Source organism: Peromyscus eremicus, chromosome 16_21, assembly GCF_949786415.1.
Source record: "Peromyscus eremicus chromosome 16_21, PerEre_H2_v1, whole genome shotgun sequence".
Classification (NCBI taxonomy): Eukaryota; Metazoa; Chordata; class Mammalia; order Rodentia; family Cricetidae; genus Peromyscus; species Peromyscus eremicus.
Window position 1 is genome coordinate 11,086,842 of NC_081432.1, and position 11,454 is coordinate 11,098,295.

Genomic DNA, 11,454 nt, shown 5'->3' on the forward strand with positions numbered 1-11,454 from the left:
TCTCTGGCCCCAACTGCGCATCAGCTCAGGGCCCTGCCTGCCTGCCCTCCTGATTCTTAGCTTTGGAGGTTTTCCAGTGCAGTACATCTCATCAAAGAGAGTACACAGCACAGTTGTGTTGTGGGATATTTGTGTGAAGGTATATTGCTGTGATTGGTGTAATAAGAAGGTGAATGTTCAATAGCTAGGCAGGAGGTGTAGCTGGGATTTCCGGGGAGAGAAAGGAAGAAGAGGAGGAATCTAGGTGAACAGGAAAGGAAACAGGGGGTGTGAGATGGAAGAGAGGTAACACAATGTGATAGAATGTAGATTAATATAAATGGGTTAATTTAAGTTATAAGAGAGAGTTAGGAGCAAGCCTAAGCTATAGGCTGAGCTTTCATAAGTAATAATAAGTCTCCATGTCATTAGTTGTGAGCTGGCGGCCCAAAGGAAAGTCTGTCTACACAGCTGGGCACCCCCTGCAGAGATGAGAGTGGATGGACCTCTCCAGCATGTGGACCTCACTCTCACCTTTGATTCCCTCCTTCACGTCTCAGATGACTGGGCCCGAGGGCCAGAGCCAGGGAACAACCTGGGTTTCAGTGGCCCACTCAGACATCTCTTAACGCTCCTCTCCTTCCAGGCATCTGACCCATTTGTCTGCTAGTACAGAAGTCTGGTCCCTCCCTCCAAGATCCTGGGTAACTGTCTCTGGGCTGAAGTCGTTGTGTGTATGTACGTATGTGCATCAGTGTGTGCCTAGTGTCCTTGGAGAGCAGAAGGCAGCATCGGATTCTAGAAGAGCCACTGTGAGGAGTGCTAGGAATGGGACCCTGGTTCTCTGCAAGAGCAACAAGTGCTCTTAACGGCTGATCCATCTCTCCAGACCCGTCTATGGTTTAAGGGGAGGGGCTGGCCACCTTCTGCCACATATATGCCTTAGTTTCCCCAGAAGTCATATTTCAACAGCGGGTTTCTTGCAGGAACTATTGTACCGCATTCCTAGTGCATTGGCTAGGGCTGTGAGGATGGAGGATTTGACCACCTGTTGCAGGCTAGAAGAAGTCAGACAGAGAGAGGTCAAGCCACTATGGAGACTGGCAGAGGATGAGACTTCTGAAAGTGGGGTTGGCTATTATCAGTCTGAGGGGTCCAGCCCCTCCAGGCACTCCTCCCTAACCCAGGCCGGGGTTGCAGACCGGCTGAGTTTAGAACAAAAGGCAGGGGAAGGCGGGGCGGTGGGGGGGTGCGGTCCCGGCGCCGGCGGGGGGCGGGGCGAATGCTATAAGGGGCGGCAGCCCTGCGCGGCCCAGCAGGCCCAGCAGCCCCGGGGCGGATGGCACGGGCCGCCTGTCTCCTCCGCGCGATCTCGCGCGCCCTCCTGCTCCAGCCGCCTCTGCTGCTGCTGCTGCTGCTACTGCTGCTCCTGCCGCCGCCGCTGATGGCCCGGGCCAGGCCACCGGTGAGTGCCCGCCGCTCCTCCCCGAGGGAGGGCTGGGCACGCGGGCTGGGCCCACTGGCTGAGCTTGACCCACCGAGCGCCCCGGCTACCCTAGCGCAATCGGTCCCTGAAATGCCTTTTGGGTTTCTCTGGCCGTGATAATGAGCTTCCCGTCGCTGGAAGGTGTGCAAGTGGAGCCTATGAGGCTGGTTAAGCGCGACTGTGCGCTGGACTCAGCTTGGGGACCGGCTTCGCCAGCCCCAGCTAGGGATGCTGGAGTGTGTGTTGGTAGAGGCAGCAGAGGGAGTGGGTACCAGGGCCCCTCGGTTCATCACAGGAAGGAAGCAAAGCAAGTCTAGGGGAGGGTCGGGGGTGGCAGCCCCCGGTGATCACCCCTGCAAGGTGTGAACAGTGGATGGAGAATAAAGGAAGAGCTAGGGAAGGAAAAAACGGGGCCCACATTGAGAGAGGTGCTTCCACCTTGCAGAAGGCAAGTTTGGGAGACTTGGAGCCAACCGAGAATGTACCTGAGAGAGACAGTGTGTGTGAGCATCGGGTGGCAGTCAGAATAAAAGGGGGCACTGAAACTGGGTGCTGTAGACACTCAGGGAACAAAAACACAGGGAGAGAAAGGAAAGGGGGCGCAGAGAAGGAGGCAAAGAGGGAGAAGGGGGATCGAGGGGCTCACAGCCTGCGTGTCCCAATGGCTGCATCCTTCCAGGCTGGCTTTTGAGGTACCTGCCACAGTAGCAATTAAGTGGGCTGGGGCTGGAGCAGGGACCACTACAGACCTACAATGCCCACCGGGTACCCTGCCCTTAGCTGCCAGCTGAGCTCAAGGAATGATGGGAGAAAGGTATGACAGGCAGGTGTCCTGGGACTGGCCCCTCGGTCCAGCCACACTGGTCCATCTGCCAGTTTTGCCCCACACTGGCCTCGGGAGCAAAAGCATTTGGAAAGGGGGGTGGGTATTGAAGGAGGGTGGGTATCATGGATCAGGAGCTCCTCAGGCAGAGTATGGAGTTTCCTGCCCTAGAACTTGGAGCACAGTCGCTAACAACCCCCACCCCCACCCCCACCGCCATGGATTGAACTCATGCATTTGGGAGTTTGAACCATGAAACCTTGAGTGAATGCACCCCAAACTCCTTGGTCTATAAGAGGACAAAGCAGGAGGGCACGCCAGCACCTACTGTTGGGCACTTAGGATAAAACGGAGCAAGGCCAGGCACACTGGAGGAGCGTCGTCCCCTGTAGCTGTTACCACTCTGATGCTTGTACAGGGCCTGGGGGCAAGCCTGGGCTGGGGTCCGAGCTGAGGATCTGTCATTTTATAGATGCACAGAGAGGGTCACCTCTAGTGTTTTTAATCCCTAGACTGCCATCAGCAGGGCTGAAAGAGTTCTGTAAATATTTATTCAGCCCAGCCCCCAACTTGCTGAGCTGGTGAAAGCCCCACAACCCAGTGGCCAGGGAAGCTGCCTTCCCTTCTGGAGCCGGAGGGGGAGGGGTGGGAAGGGGGTGATTAGACAGAAGCCCAAGTCTGTGTACCAGCTGAGTGTATGACTTGGGCTCTTTCCTTGCCTTCTCTGATGCTCCCCTGCCTCATCACAGCCTAACCAAGTGATTTCCTCTCAAGGTTGCCTACTACTGACCCGCATCATCCGCATTAACTCAAAAGCGGACTGAGATTCGGGAAGGGGCACCACCAGCCTGGTCTTCCCCGGTGGCGTCCTAGTCTGAGGACTTTTCTTATCTACCTTCCGCTAGGTTCCTTCATGGTCTGGATTGGATGGTACTCCTAGGGCTGACCTTGATTGTCTGAGCTATGCCAGGAGGCTGGGTCACCCAAGAGTCCCTTGAGTGTGTCTGAGGCTGTGGATTGGCAGCTGCCAGGGCAGGGGAGGGTGGGGCGGAGTGAGTCAGGGCAGCCCGAAGGAAGGCTGCTAGCTGAGAAAGGAGTGCACTAGAAACAGAAATGCTTCTTCTTAGGAATGTGGGTCTTGGAGATGAGCCAAGCTGGTGGGGAGCGGGTAAGTTCTGAGGAGAGGCATAAACCCCAGCTCTGAGCCCAGCTCTTGTCTGGCTTGCTGTGTGATCTTGGGCTAAGTCTTTAACCTCTCTGGACTCTGTTCCATGCTCTGTGATGTTGGGCATTTAGGATAAAATTAATGACTGCTCCCCAAACTCTCCAGAGCTGTAGATGAGGCCAGGGGTTCTCTGAGCTTACCAGTCTAGCTCATTGGATCCCCAGTAGTCCTGGGAGGGCTGAGAATTTGGGAAGAGGAGATTGTGGGAGTAAAAGGCCTAAGGGGGTAGAGGCCGGGAAAGCCCTCTCGGGGGAGATGCTGCTGCAGGAGTTACAGGGTGCCTCTCTGCTCCTTCTTCTGGCACTATGGCCGTCTGACAGACGGAGATGTGGAAGTTCAACAAAGACAGTGACTTGTCGGGGTCACCAGTGCATAGAATTTGGCTTTCAGAAGCTCACAGCTTCTGGCCATGACCTTGGTGCCTCACAGGGAGGAGGGAGGTGTTGAAGGGACCGTGGTGGAGATGGGAAGGGCTGTGCGTCTCCTTTACCTTTTCTCTCTCATGGCTGCTCTACCAGCCTCACTGGGTGGCAATGAAGAGACACCAAGCAGACAGGCTAGACTTTGAGCCAGGAGGGCCTCCTGGGGGATGACAACACCCTATCATTCTTTGATAGGGTCTCTAGACTCACCTTGTTAGAACTGGCTAGGGGAACCTGCCTCTCCTGCTGGCTGCTTAGACAGGCCCTTGGGGCTGGTCATATAGAACCAGGTCATATAGAACCACATCTTCACTGTGACGCTTTGGGGTCCCCAGGTGGAGTTTCAGTGACCCCCCTGTGTGAGTTACCTCGGAGGCCCGCAGATGCTTTGTAACTTTCCCAAAGAAAATCATTGTAATCTCGTCCCATCCGGGGGAGAATATGGGAAGAATGTGGGAAAACACAGCTCTGGTCACCATTGCCATCTGTGGTCCTGAGACACTGACAGAGTGGGAACTGATTGTCCTACCCTTTCTGCATCAAAGGGGCAGGAGATCACGGATCTGGCAGAGTGTGGACAAACGTGTCTCTAATAGGACTGGAATCTCACAGGGATGGGATGCTTCTCAGGAGTAGAGCACAAGAACAGTCAGCCCTGAATTTAATGACCAGCACCCCCATGTAGGCCACAAAAAGGGAACTCTGACCTCGGCTACCTGATGCCCAAGGCCTGTGCTAAGTGCTCAGTGTGCCTCACCTTGTGTTCTCTGAGCAACACTCATTGGGGTCTTGTCCCCATTTGTTAGGCAAGCAAGCCCAGGACCACACTGCAGGCTGTAGCCCCTCCATGCTGGACGAGGGTCATAGGAACATCCTCAGGAGCTTCATGGGTATATTTGGAGAACTCAGGGCTTCATAGGCTCATGTTCCCCTAGTCTTAATGTGTTCCCATCTAGATCTCCTTAGCCTGGTCGATAGGAGCTGGTGACGGACAGCCCAGGGCCCTCCAGCAGGGCAGGAGCAAGAGGAGAGAGCCTGATGCCTTGGACAAGTATCAGGAAACCAGAGGCTCAACCCAAGGCCAATGGACCCAGCCCTGTGCCAGCATACCTTCCAGCTCCTCCGCTGGCACAGCAGTTCAGTAGGCCAAGCAGGCTGCATTGAAGAACTACCTCTAAAACCTTAGGCTGCGGGGATCTGAGCTGACTTGGTTCTTGCGTCGTTTTTCTTGCCCAGGACAGCCATCGTCACCACCCTGGGAAGAGAGGGCAGCAGCTCCCACATGCAGCTCCGCCTAATAGCTTGACATCTGCCCCTGCCTCCCGTTGGGCCCCTAGTCCTGCTAGTAGCTCCAGACCTCCACGATGTGGTGTGCCTGACCCACCTGATGTGCTGAATGCCCGAAACCGACAGAAGCGCTTCGTCCTGTCAGGAGGGCGCTGGGAGAAGACAGACCTCACCTATAGGTAGGGGCCAGAGGGCAGGGGAGCAGGACTGCATGTTATCCTTATACCTTCATCCTGAGATGCCCGAGGCCACATTCACACAGTACACAGACCTGCATGCCCACTGATCCTCCTCCCCCAGCCATTCATGGGCCAGTAACCTGGAACTTTGGTCTAGACACACAGATTATGCCCTCTTGCAGCCTAGAAGAATCTCAGCGCACCTGGGGGAAGACTTCAGACACTCAAGACAGGCTTTTTGTTTTGTTTTGTTTTTTCAAGACAGGATTTCTCCGTGTAGTTTTGTCCTGGATCTCGCTCCGTAGACCAGGCTGGCCTCGAACTCACAGAGATCCACCTGGCTCTGCCTCCCGAGTGCTGGGATTAAAGGCATGCCCCACTGCCAACTGGCTTCAGACAGGCTTTATTAGATACCTATAAGGCTCAGGCCTGGGACCGGTAGTGAATGGGACAGAGCCACAGCCCTGGTAGATTGTTCAAATCTACCATAACAACTTAGGCCTTTTGTAGGTGGACACGAGTAATGGTGGACTACTTGTTAGTGATATAGGAGGTCCCTTAGCAGGTGGCGAGCAAGCCGAGACTTAGCCTGAGAGACAATGGTCTAGGGTCATAGGGCATTGGAGCTGGGATAGGGGTGGAGAGTTTCCCGGTTGGGAAACCAAGTTCCAGCACAAGGCTCCTCACAGTGAGTTGTACTGTCAGGTCTTGGGACTCCTGGTCTTGGATCCTTTCCACTCAGTGTGTATATCTAAACACAGGTGAAACCACGTCTAGAAAAAGTTCCCTAAACCTGAGACCCAGGACACTCCTGGCTGCAGCCCTGAGTGCCCCTGCCCATTGACCATCCAGAGGCAACACTTCTTTCTTGTGGGGAGGTGGTGAGACAGGATCTCTCATAATTTCCCAAATAGCCCCAAACTCACAGAACTCCTCCTGCCTCAGCTTCTCCAGTGCTGGGAAGAAAAGGCATGAGTCACCACACTCAGCTCTAGGGGAAGCTTGACTCCTCAGTCCTCAGGGGCTTCCTTGCCCCATGCCCAGGCCCCTCCGCCTCCCCCCAGGATCCTCCGGTTCCCATGGCAGCTTGTAAGGGAGCAGGTACGGCAGACGGTGGCAGAGGCCCTCCAGGTATGGAGTGAGGTGACACCACTCACTTTCACCGAGGTGCATGAGGGACGCGCCGACATCATGATTGACTTCACCAGGTGAAACCTGTGGCCTGGGACCCTTCTGGGAACACACCCCACTGTCAGCAACCTCTAACTGTGTTCTTCCCCACCGCCCACCCCCAGGTACTGGCATGGGGACAACTTGCCATTTGATGGGCCTGGGGGCATCCTGGCTCATGCTTTCTTCCCTAAGACCCACCGAGAAGGAGATGTACACTTTGACTATGATGAAACTTGGACTATCGGGGACAACCAGGGTATGTGCTAGAGACCCATCTTCCAGAGGACGCAGCTAGGAAGCACTTAAGCCGGGATCTAGAGATGAATCTGGCGACTGGCCGGCGCAGGAGGTGGAGGTCGCTAACTCACCACCCCCTTCTTCCAGGCACAGACCTGCTACAAGTGGCAGCTCATGAATTTGGCCATGTTCTGGGGCTGCAACACACCACAGCGGCTAAGGCCCTTATGTCCCCTTTCTACACCTTCCGATACCCACTGAGCCTCAGCCCAGATGACCGAAGGGGCATTCAGCACCTCTACGGCCGGCCCCGGCTGGCCCCCACCTCCCACGCCCCAGCCTTGGGCTCCCAGGCTGGGATCGATACCAACGAGATCGCACTGCTGGAGGTAAGACTCTGTCCCTGTTCCCTTTGCACCCCTGTGGGCCTTACACGGCTCCAGTATGTCCTCTTTTCTGCCTCCTCTATCCCACCCCAGCCGGAAACCCCGCCGGATGTCTGTGAGACTTCCTTTGATGCAGTTTCCACCATCCGGGGCGAGCTCTTCTTCTTCAAGGCAGGCTTTGTGTGGAGGCTGCGCAGTGGGCAGCTGCAGCCTGGGTATCCCGCTCTGGCCTCTCGGCACTGGCAAGGATTGCCGAGCCCCGTGGATGCAGCTTTTGAGGATGCCCAGGGGCATATTTGGTTCTTCCAAGGTGAGTGGGGATTGGAAGTCGGCCAGGAGTAGTGACAGAGGACTCAGGGACACAGTGGGCAGGGAGACAGTGCCCTGAGGACTTAGAGCCAAGGGAGAGTGGGGCTTACAGATGAGTCTCCCAGAGGTGGCAGCTCTTAAGATCCAAATAGCACTGAAGGTCTTGCACTCTGCAGCTGCAGGCTGATATATTCAACCCCCAAAGCCACCATGTGGGGTGGGGCTTTAGAGATGAGGACTTAGACTCGGGCAGAATGACTCACATAAGGTCTAAAGCTTGGACGAAGCAGAGCAGGAAACTGATCTAGGCATAGTGACCCTGGAGCCTGTGATTTCAACTCTCATCTGGCAGAGATGACAACCTATAACATTCCAGGTGGCAGGACTTCATAAACACAGGTGAGGCATGGGAACCCTGTATGTGCATTCCAGGGTAGCCAAGGGGCCTGTTACAGGTGGGCTGGGTCCCAGGGTGGTCAGCACACATCTGCAATGGGCAGCCCTCTGTTGACCAGAATAACCTTAACTTGGGCTTATTGAACCCAAGCTTATCTTTCTCCTCAACCCAGCTCATCCCAGCTGGTTCTAACATCCCTCGTGGGGTAGGGTTGCTGAGAAGGTTGCACTATCGGCCAGCAGTGTTTTGCAAACGAAAGAAACAGGCTGGGAGAGTCCCTGATGGTGGCCAAGCAGATCCACAGTGGCTGGGCATGGCAGTGGTGGCTTGGCAGCTCCTGGCAGCATCTCCTCTCTGGCAGGTGCTCAGTACTGGGTATATAACGGTGAGAAGCCAGTCCTAGGCCCTGCACCACTTTCCGAGCTGGGCCTCCAGGGGTCCCCGGTCCATGCTGCCTTGGTCTGGGGTCCTGAGAAGAACAAGATCTACTTCTTCCGAGGTGGAGACTATTGGCGTTTCCACCCCAGAACCCAACGTGTGGACAATCCTGTGCCCCGACGGGCCACTGACTGGCGAGGGGTACCTTCTGAGATCGATGCTGCCTTCCAGGACGCTGAGGGTGAGCTGCGGGGGAGGTGGGGGAGGGCGGGGAGTGAGTGTAGTAGCCCTCACACTTCTACACAGCAGTGGCTGTCATCCTGTGTGTTGACATCATGTGTCGTCCCCTGACCACACACACACACCCGACTTCATGAGGCCCGGCTCATCCTCACAGGTCCTTTATCTAGCGTCATCTCCCCTCCTGGTGGCCAACCAGTGTTATGCCCCATGTTGCAAATGAGATTGAAGGCCAGAGAGGTACAAGGACTTGCCCAGGTCCCTTGGTCACAGCCAGTGCTTACCAAGGGCAGACAATGCTTCAGGCACAGCACCAAGTCCTTACATGTCTCAGACAACTCTCAGAACAGCCTTCTGACATCACAACAGCTGCTGGTTGGTTTGTTTGAGGCAGGGTCTTACTATGTATCCTGGGCTAACCTGGGACTTGCCTTATAGACCAGGCTGGGCTTGAACTCACAGAAGTCTGCCTGCCGCTACCTCCAAATGCTGGTATATAGACAGTGCCCCACCATGTCTGACCATAACAGTTCTTACTAGCATAGTTCCAGAGGGGCAAACAGAGGAACGGGCAGTGAGGTCACTAACCATACCAGATGAACAATGGGAGAGCCAGAACACCCATCAGCCACTGCTTGTAACCACTGGACCGCGGGGCTTCTCCCTAAGTGCAGAGAAGTGGAGTCAAGCCCAGTGGTTGCTTGCTCCTCTCCTTTAAGGCTGTGTCCACCCACACTGGAACTCACTGTGAGAACTACTTTGAGTAGCTTCAAGCTCTAGACCTCTGGTATTGCCTTCTGTGGTCAGTGGGTAGGTGTGGACGTGACGGGGAGCTTGGTAACAGTGGCAGTACTTGCTTTCCTGAAAGGTCAGACAAGCTGAGGTTCCCAGTACCTACTGAACCAGACCCTGGGGCCAGGCAGAAGGGCTCCCTGAAGGGAAAGGAGGTTCTGGTAAGCCAGCTCTGGAATCTGCAGATTTATTTATTTACTTATTTTGAAGGTAACAGAAGTAAATAAATGTAGCCCAGGCTGTCTTCAAACTTGCTATGTAGCCAAGGATGCCCTTGAACTCTATCCTCCTGCCTGTACCTCCTGAGTGCAGGAAGGACAGACATGAAAGCCATTGTATCCAGCTGTGCAGATTCCGAAGAATTCAGTAGTGGCCATGGCCTGCTCACTCAGCAGTGTCTGTCCTTAGACCCAGCCTGACAGGCAGGTGCAGAGGCCAGTGTCCGCTTACCCAACCTGACTTCCTTCTCTCTTCAGGCTATGCCTACTTCCTGCGTGGCCATCTCTACTGGAAGTTTGACCCCGTGAAGGTGAAGGTTCTGGAGGGCTTCCCTCGCCTTATAGGTCCTGACTTCTTTGACTGTGCAGAGCCTGCTAATACTTTCCGCTGACAACACCTTGGAAGCATTCAGGGGTATTGACCCCTGCCAGGCCACTTATTAAAGAGACCCACAGCCATCTTTGTGGCTTCAGGCATGGGACAGATAGAGCCTATGTCTCCTCAGGGGAGTGAGTTGGGGTATGGCACCATTTGCAGGGAGGGCCATGCTGGTCGTGGTCACCTGTCAGCAACTGTCGCAGACTGGGCAAAGGCTTTGGCATTACTTAAAAATAAGGGAGGTCTTGGGCCAACAGTATCCCACTTACGTAGATTACAGTCTACCTGGCTGCCCAAGGCCTCTATCTCTGCCCCTCAAAGCAGAACCCCCACATGAATTCAGGAACCACAGTGTCTTCATTCGATTCTTGTAATGAGGTTCCTGTGGGTAGTGGTGTTAGTGACGAGATACCCAGGGTAACATTCTGCCCCAGCCAAGCAACTGGGCCTCAGGCCTAATAAGTCAGGTCTGGGGAGATGCTGGACTGATTATCTTCTGGTAGGTGAGTCAGAGATGAGTTTCCTGGCCAAAAGGTACACAGCCAGCCAGCCAGCCAGCCAGCCAGGGAGGCAGTTACTTCCTCCTGGAGACACTGAACCTCAGAGGCCCCACATACCTCACAGCATTGCCCTGGGCCATTTCTTCTTGGGGTGGGTGGTGGGGCTTTTCCTAGCACAGGTACCTTCCAAAGCCATGTAAATGTGTATACAGTGTATAAAGCCTTTTTTAAAAAGCCGAGACTGTCATTAAACGTGAGTGTTTTCTAAGCGTCTGTCTGGTTTCTCTTTGCAATTGCAGTCAGGATTTGGGAGCTAAAGTCAAAGCCTTCTTCACCAGAACTGTTTCCTGGGTCTAGGACCAATGTTGAGGGTTTCTCCTACTCCACTCCTGCACAAGTAGAGAGGGGCACCTGCAGTGGCTTTTTAGCTGGCCGCTTGTGTTCTCATTTGCCCCTTAAGTCATCCTCCAAAGCAGTGGCCATTTTATATGATCATGCCTAACTACCCCCACCTTTTTTGGGGGTAGTGGGGCATGATCTCATATATCCCTGGCTGTCCTAGAGCTCAGAGATCTGCCTATGACTCTGGAATTCTGGAGTGTTAGGATTAAAGGTGGGAGCCACCAGGCCTGGCCCTTAACTTAAAACTCTGGTTCCCATGGCTATAGAACAGTGGACAAAACTCATGGTTGCCGCGGCCCTTCCTAGCTCTTTAGCATCTCCTTCATAGTGACATACATACTTTATGTATCTATATAAAATCCAGAAACCACAAATGAGGGAAAGCATACTTGTCTTTCTGAGATTGGCTTAATTTGTTTAATATGATTATCTCCAGTTGCATCCATGTTCCTGCAAACAATATAATTTCGTTTCTGTGGCTGAAAAAAAAAATTCCATCGTGTCCACACCACATTTCACTTTCTGTTTTTGTTGGTTTATTTTGTTTTGTTTTCTGAGACACTGTTTCTCTACATAGTCCGGGCTGTCCTGGAGCTCACTATGTAGACCAGGCTTGCCTCTAACTCACAGAAATCCACCTGC

At 54.2% G+C, this 11,454-nt stretch overlaps 1 protein-coding gene across 1 annotated transcript; it reads left to right on the top strand.

Moving 5' to 3' along the window:
• The first annotated feature begins 1,317 nt into the window (after positions 1 to 1,317).
• Positions 1,318 to 10,678, top strand: Mmp11 (matrix metallopeptidase 11). The gene is made up of 8 exons (XM_059281787.1): positions 1,318 to 1,444; positions 5,172 to 5,401; positions 6,466 to 6,609; positions 6,697 to 6,830; positions 6,959 to 7,200; positions 7,291 to 7,507; positions 8,265 to 8,522; positions 9,790 to 10,678. Exons 1-8 carry the CDS (start codon positions 1,319 to 1,321, stop codon positions 9,921 to 9,923), a joined length of 1,485 nt encoding a protein of 494 aa, XP_059137770.1. The 5' UTR covers position 1,318; the 3' UTR covers positions 9,924 to 10,678.
• Positions 10,679 to 11,454: the final 776 nt, after the last annotated feature.

Excerpts from the sequence above, each read along its gene's own strand:
- Mmp11 (XM_059281787.1), top strand. The coding sequence starts at position 1,319 with ATGGCACGGGCCGCCTGTCTCCTCCGCGCGATCTCGCGCGCCCTCCTG. Across the intron at positions 5,402-6,465 it reads AAGACAGACCTCACCTATAG|GATCCTCCGGTTCCCATGGC; the intron begins GTAGGGGCCAGA and ends GCCTCCCCCCAG. Across the intron at positions 8,523-9,789 it reads TGCCTTCCAGGACGCTGAGG|GCTATGCCTACTTCCTGCGT; the intron begins GTGAGCTGCGGG and ends TTCTCTCTTCAG.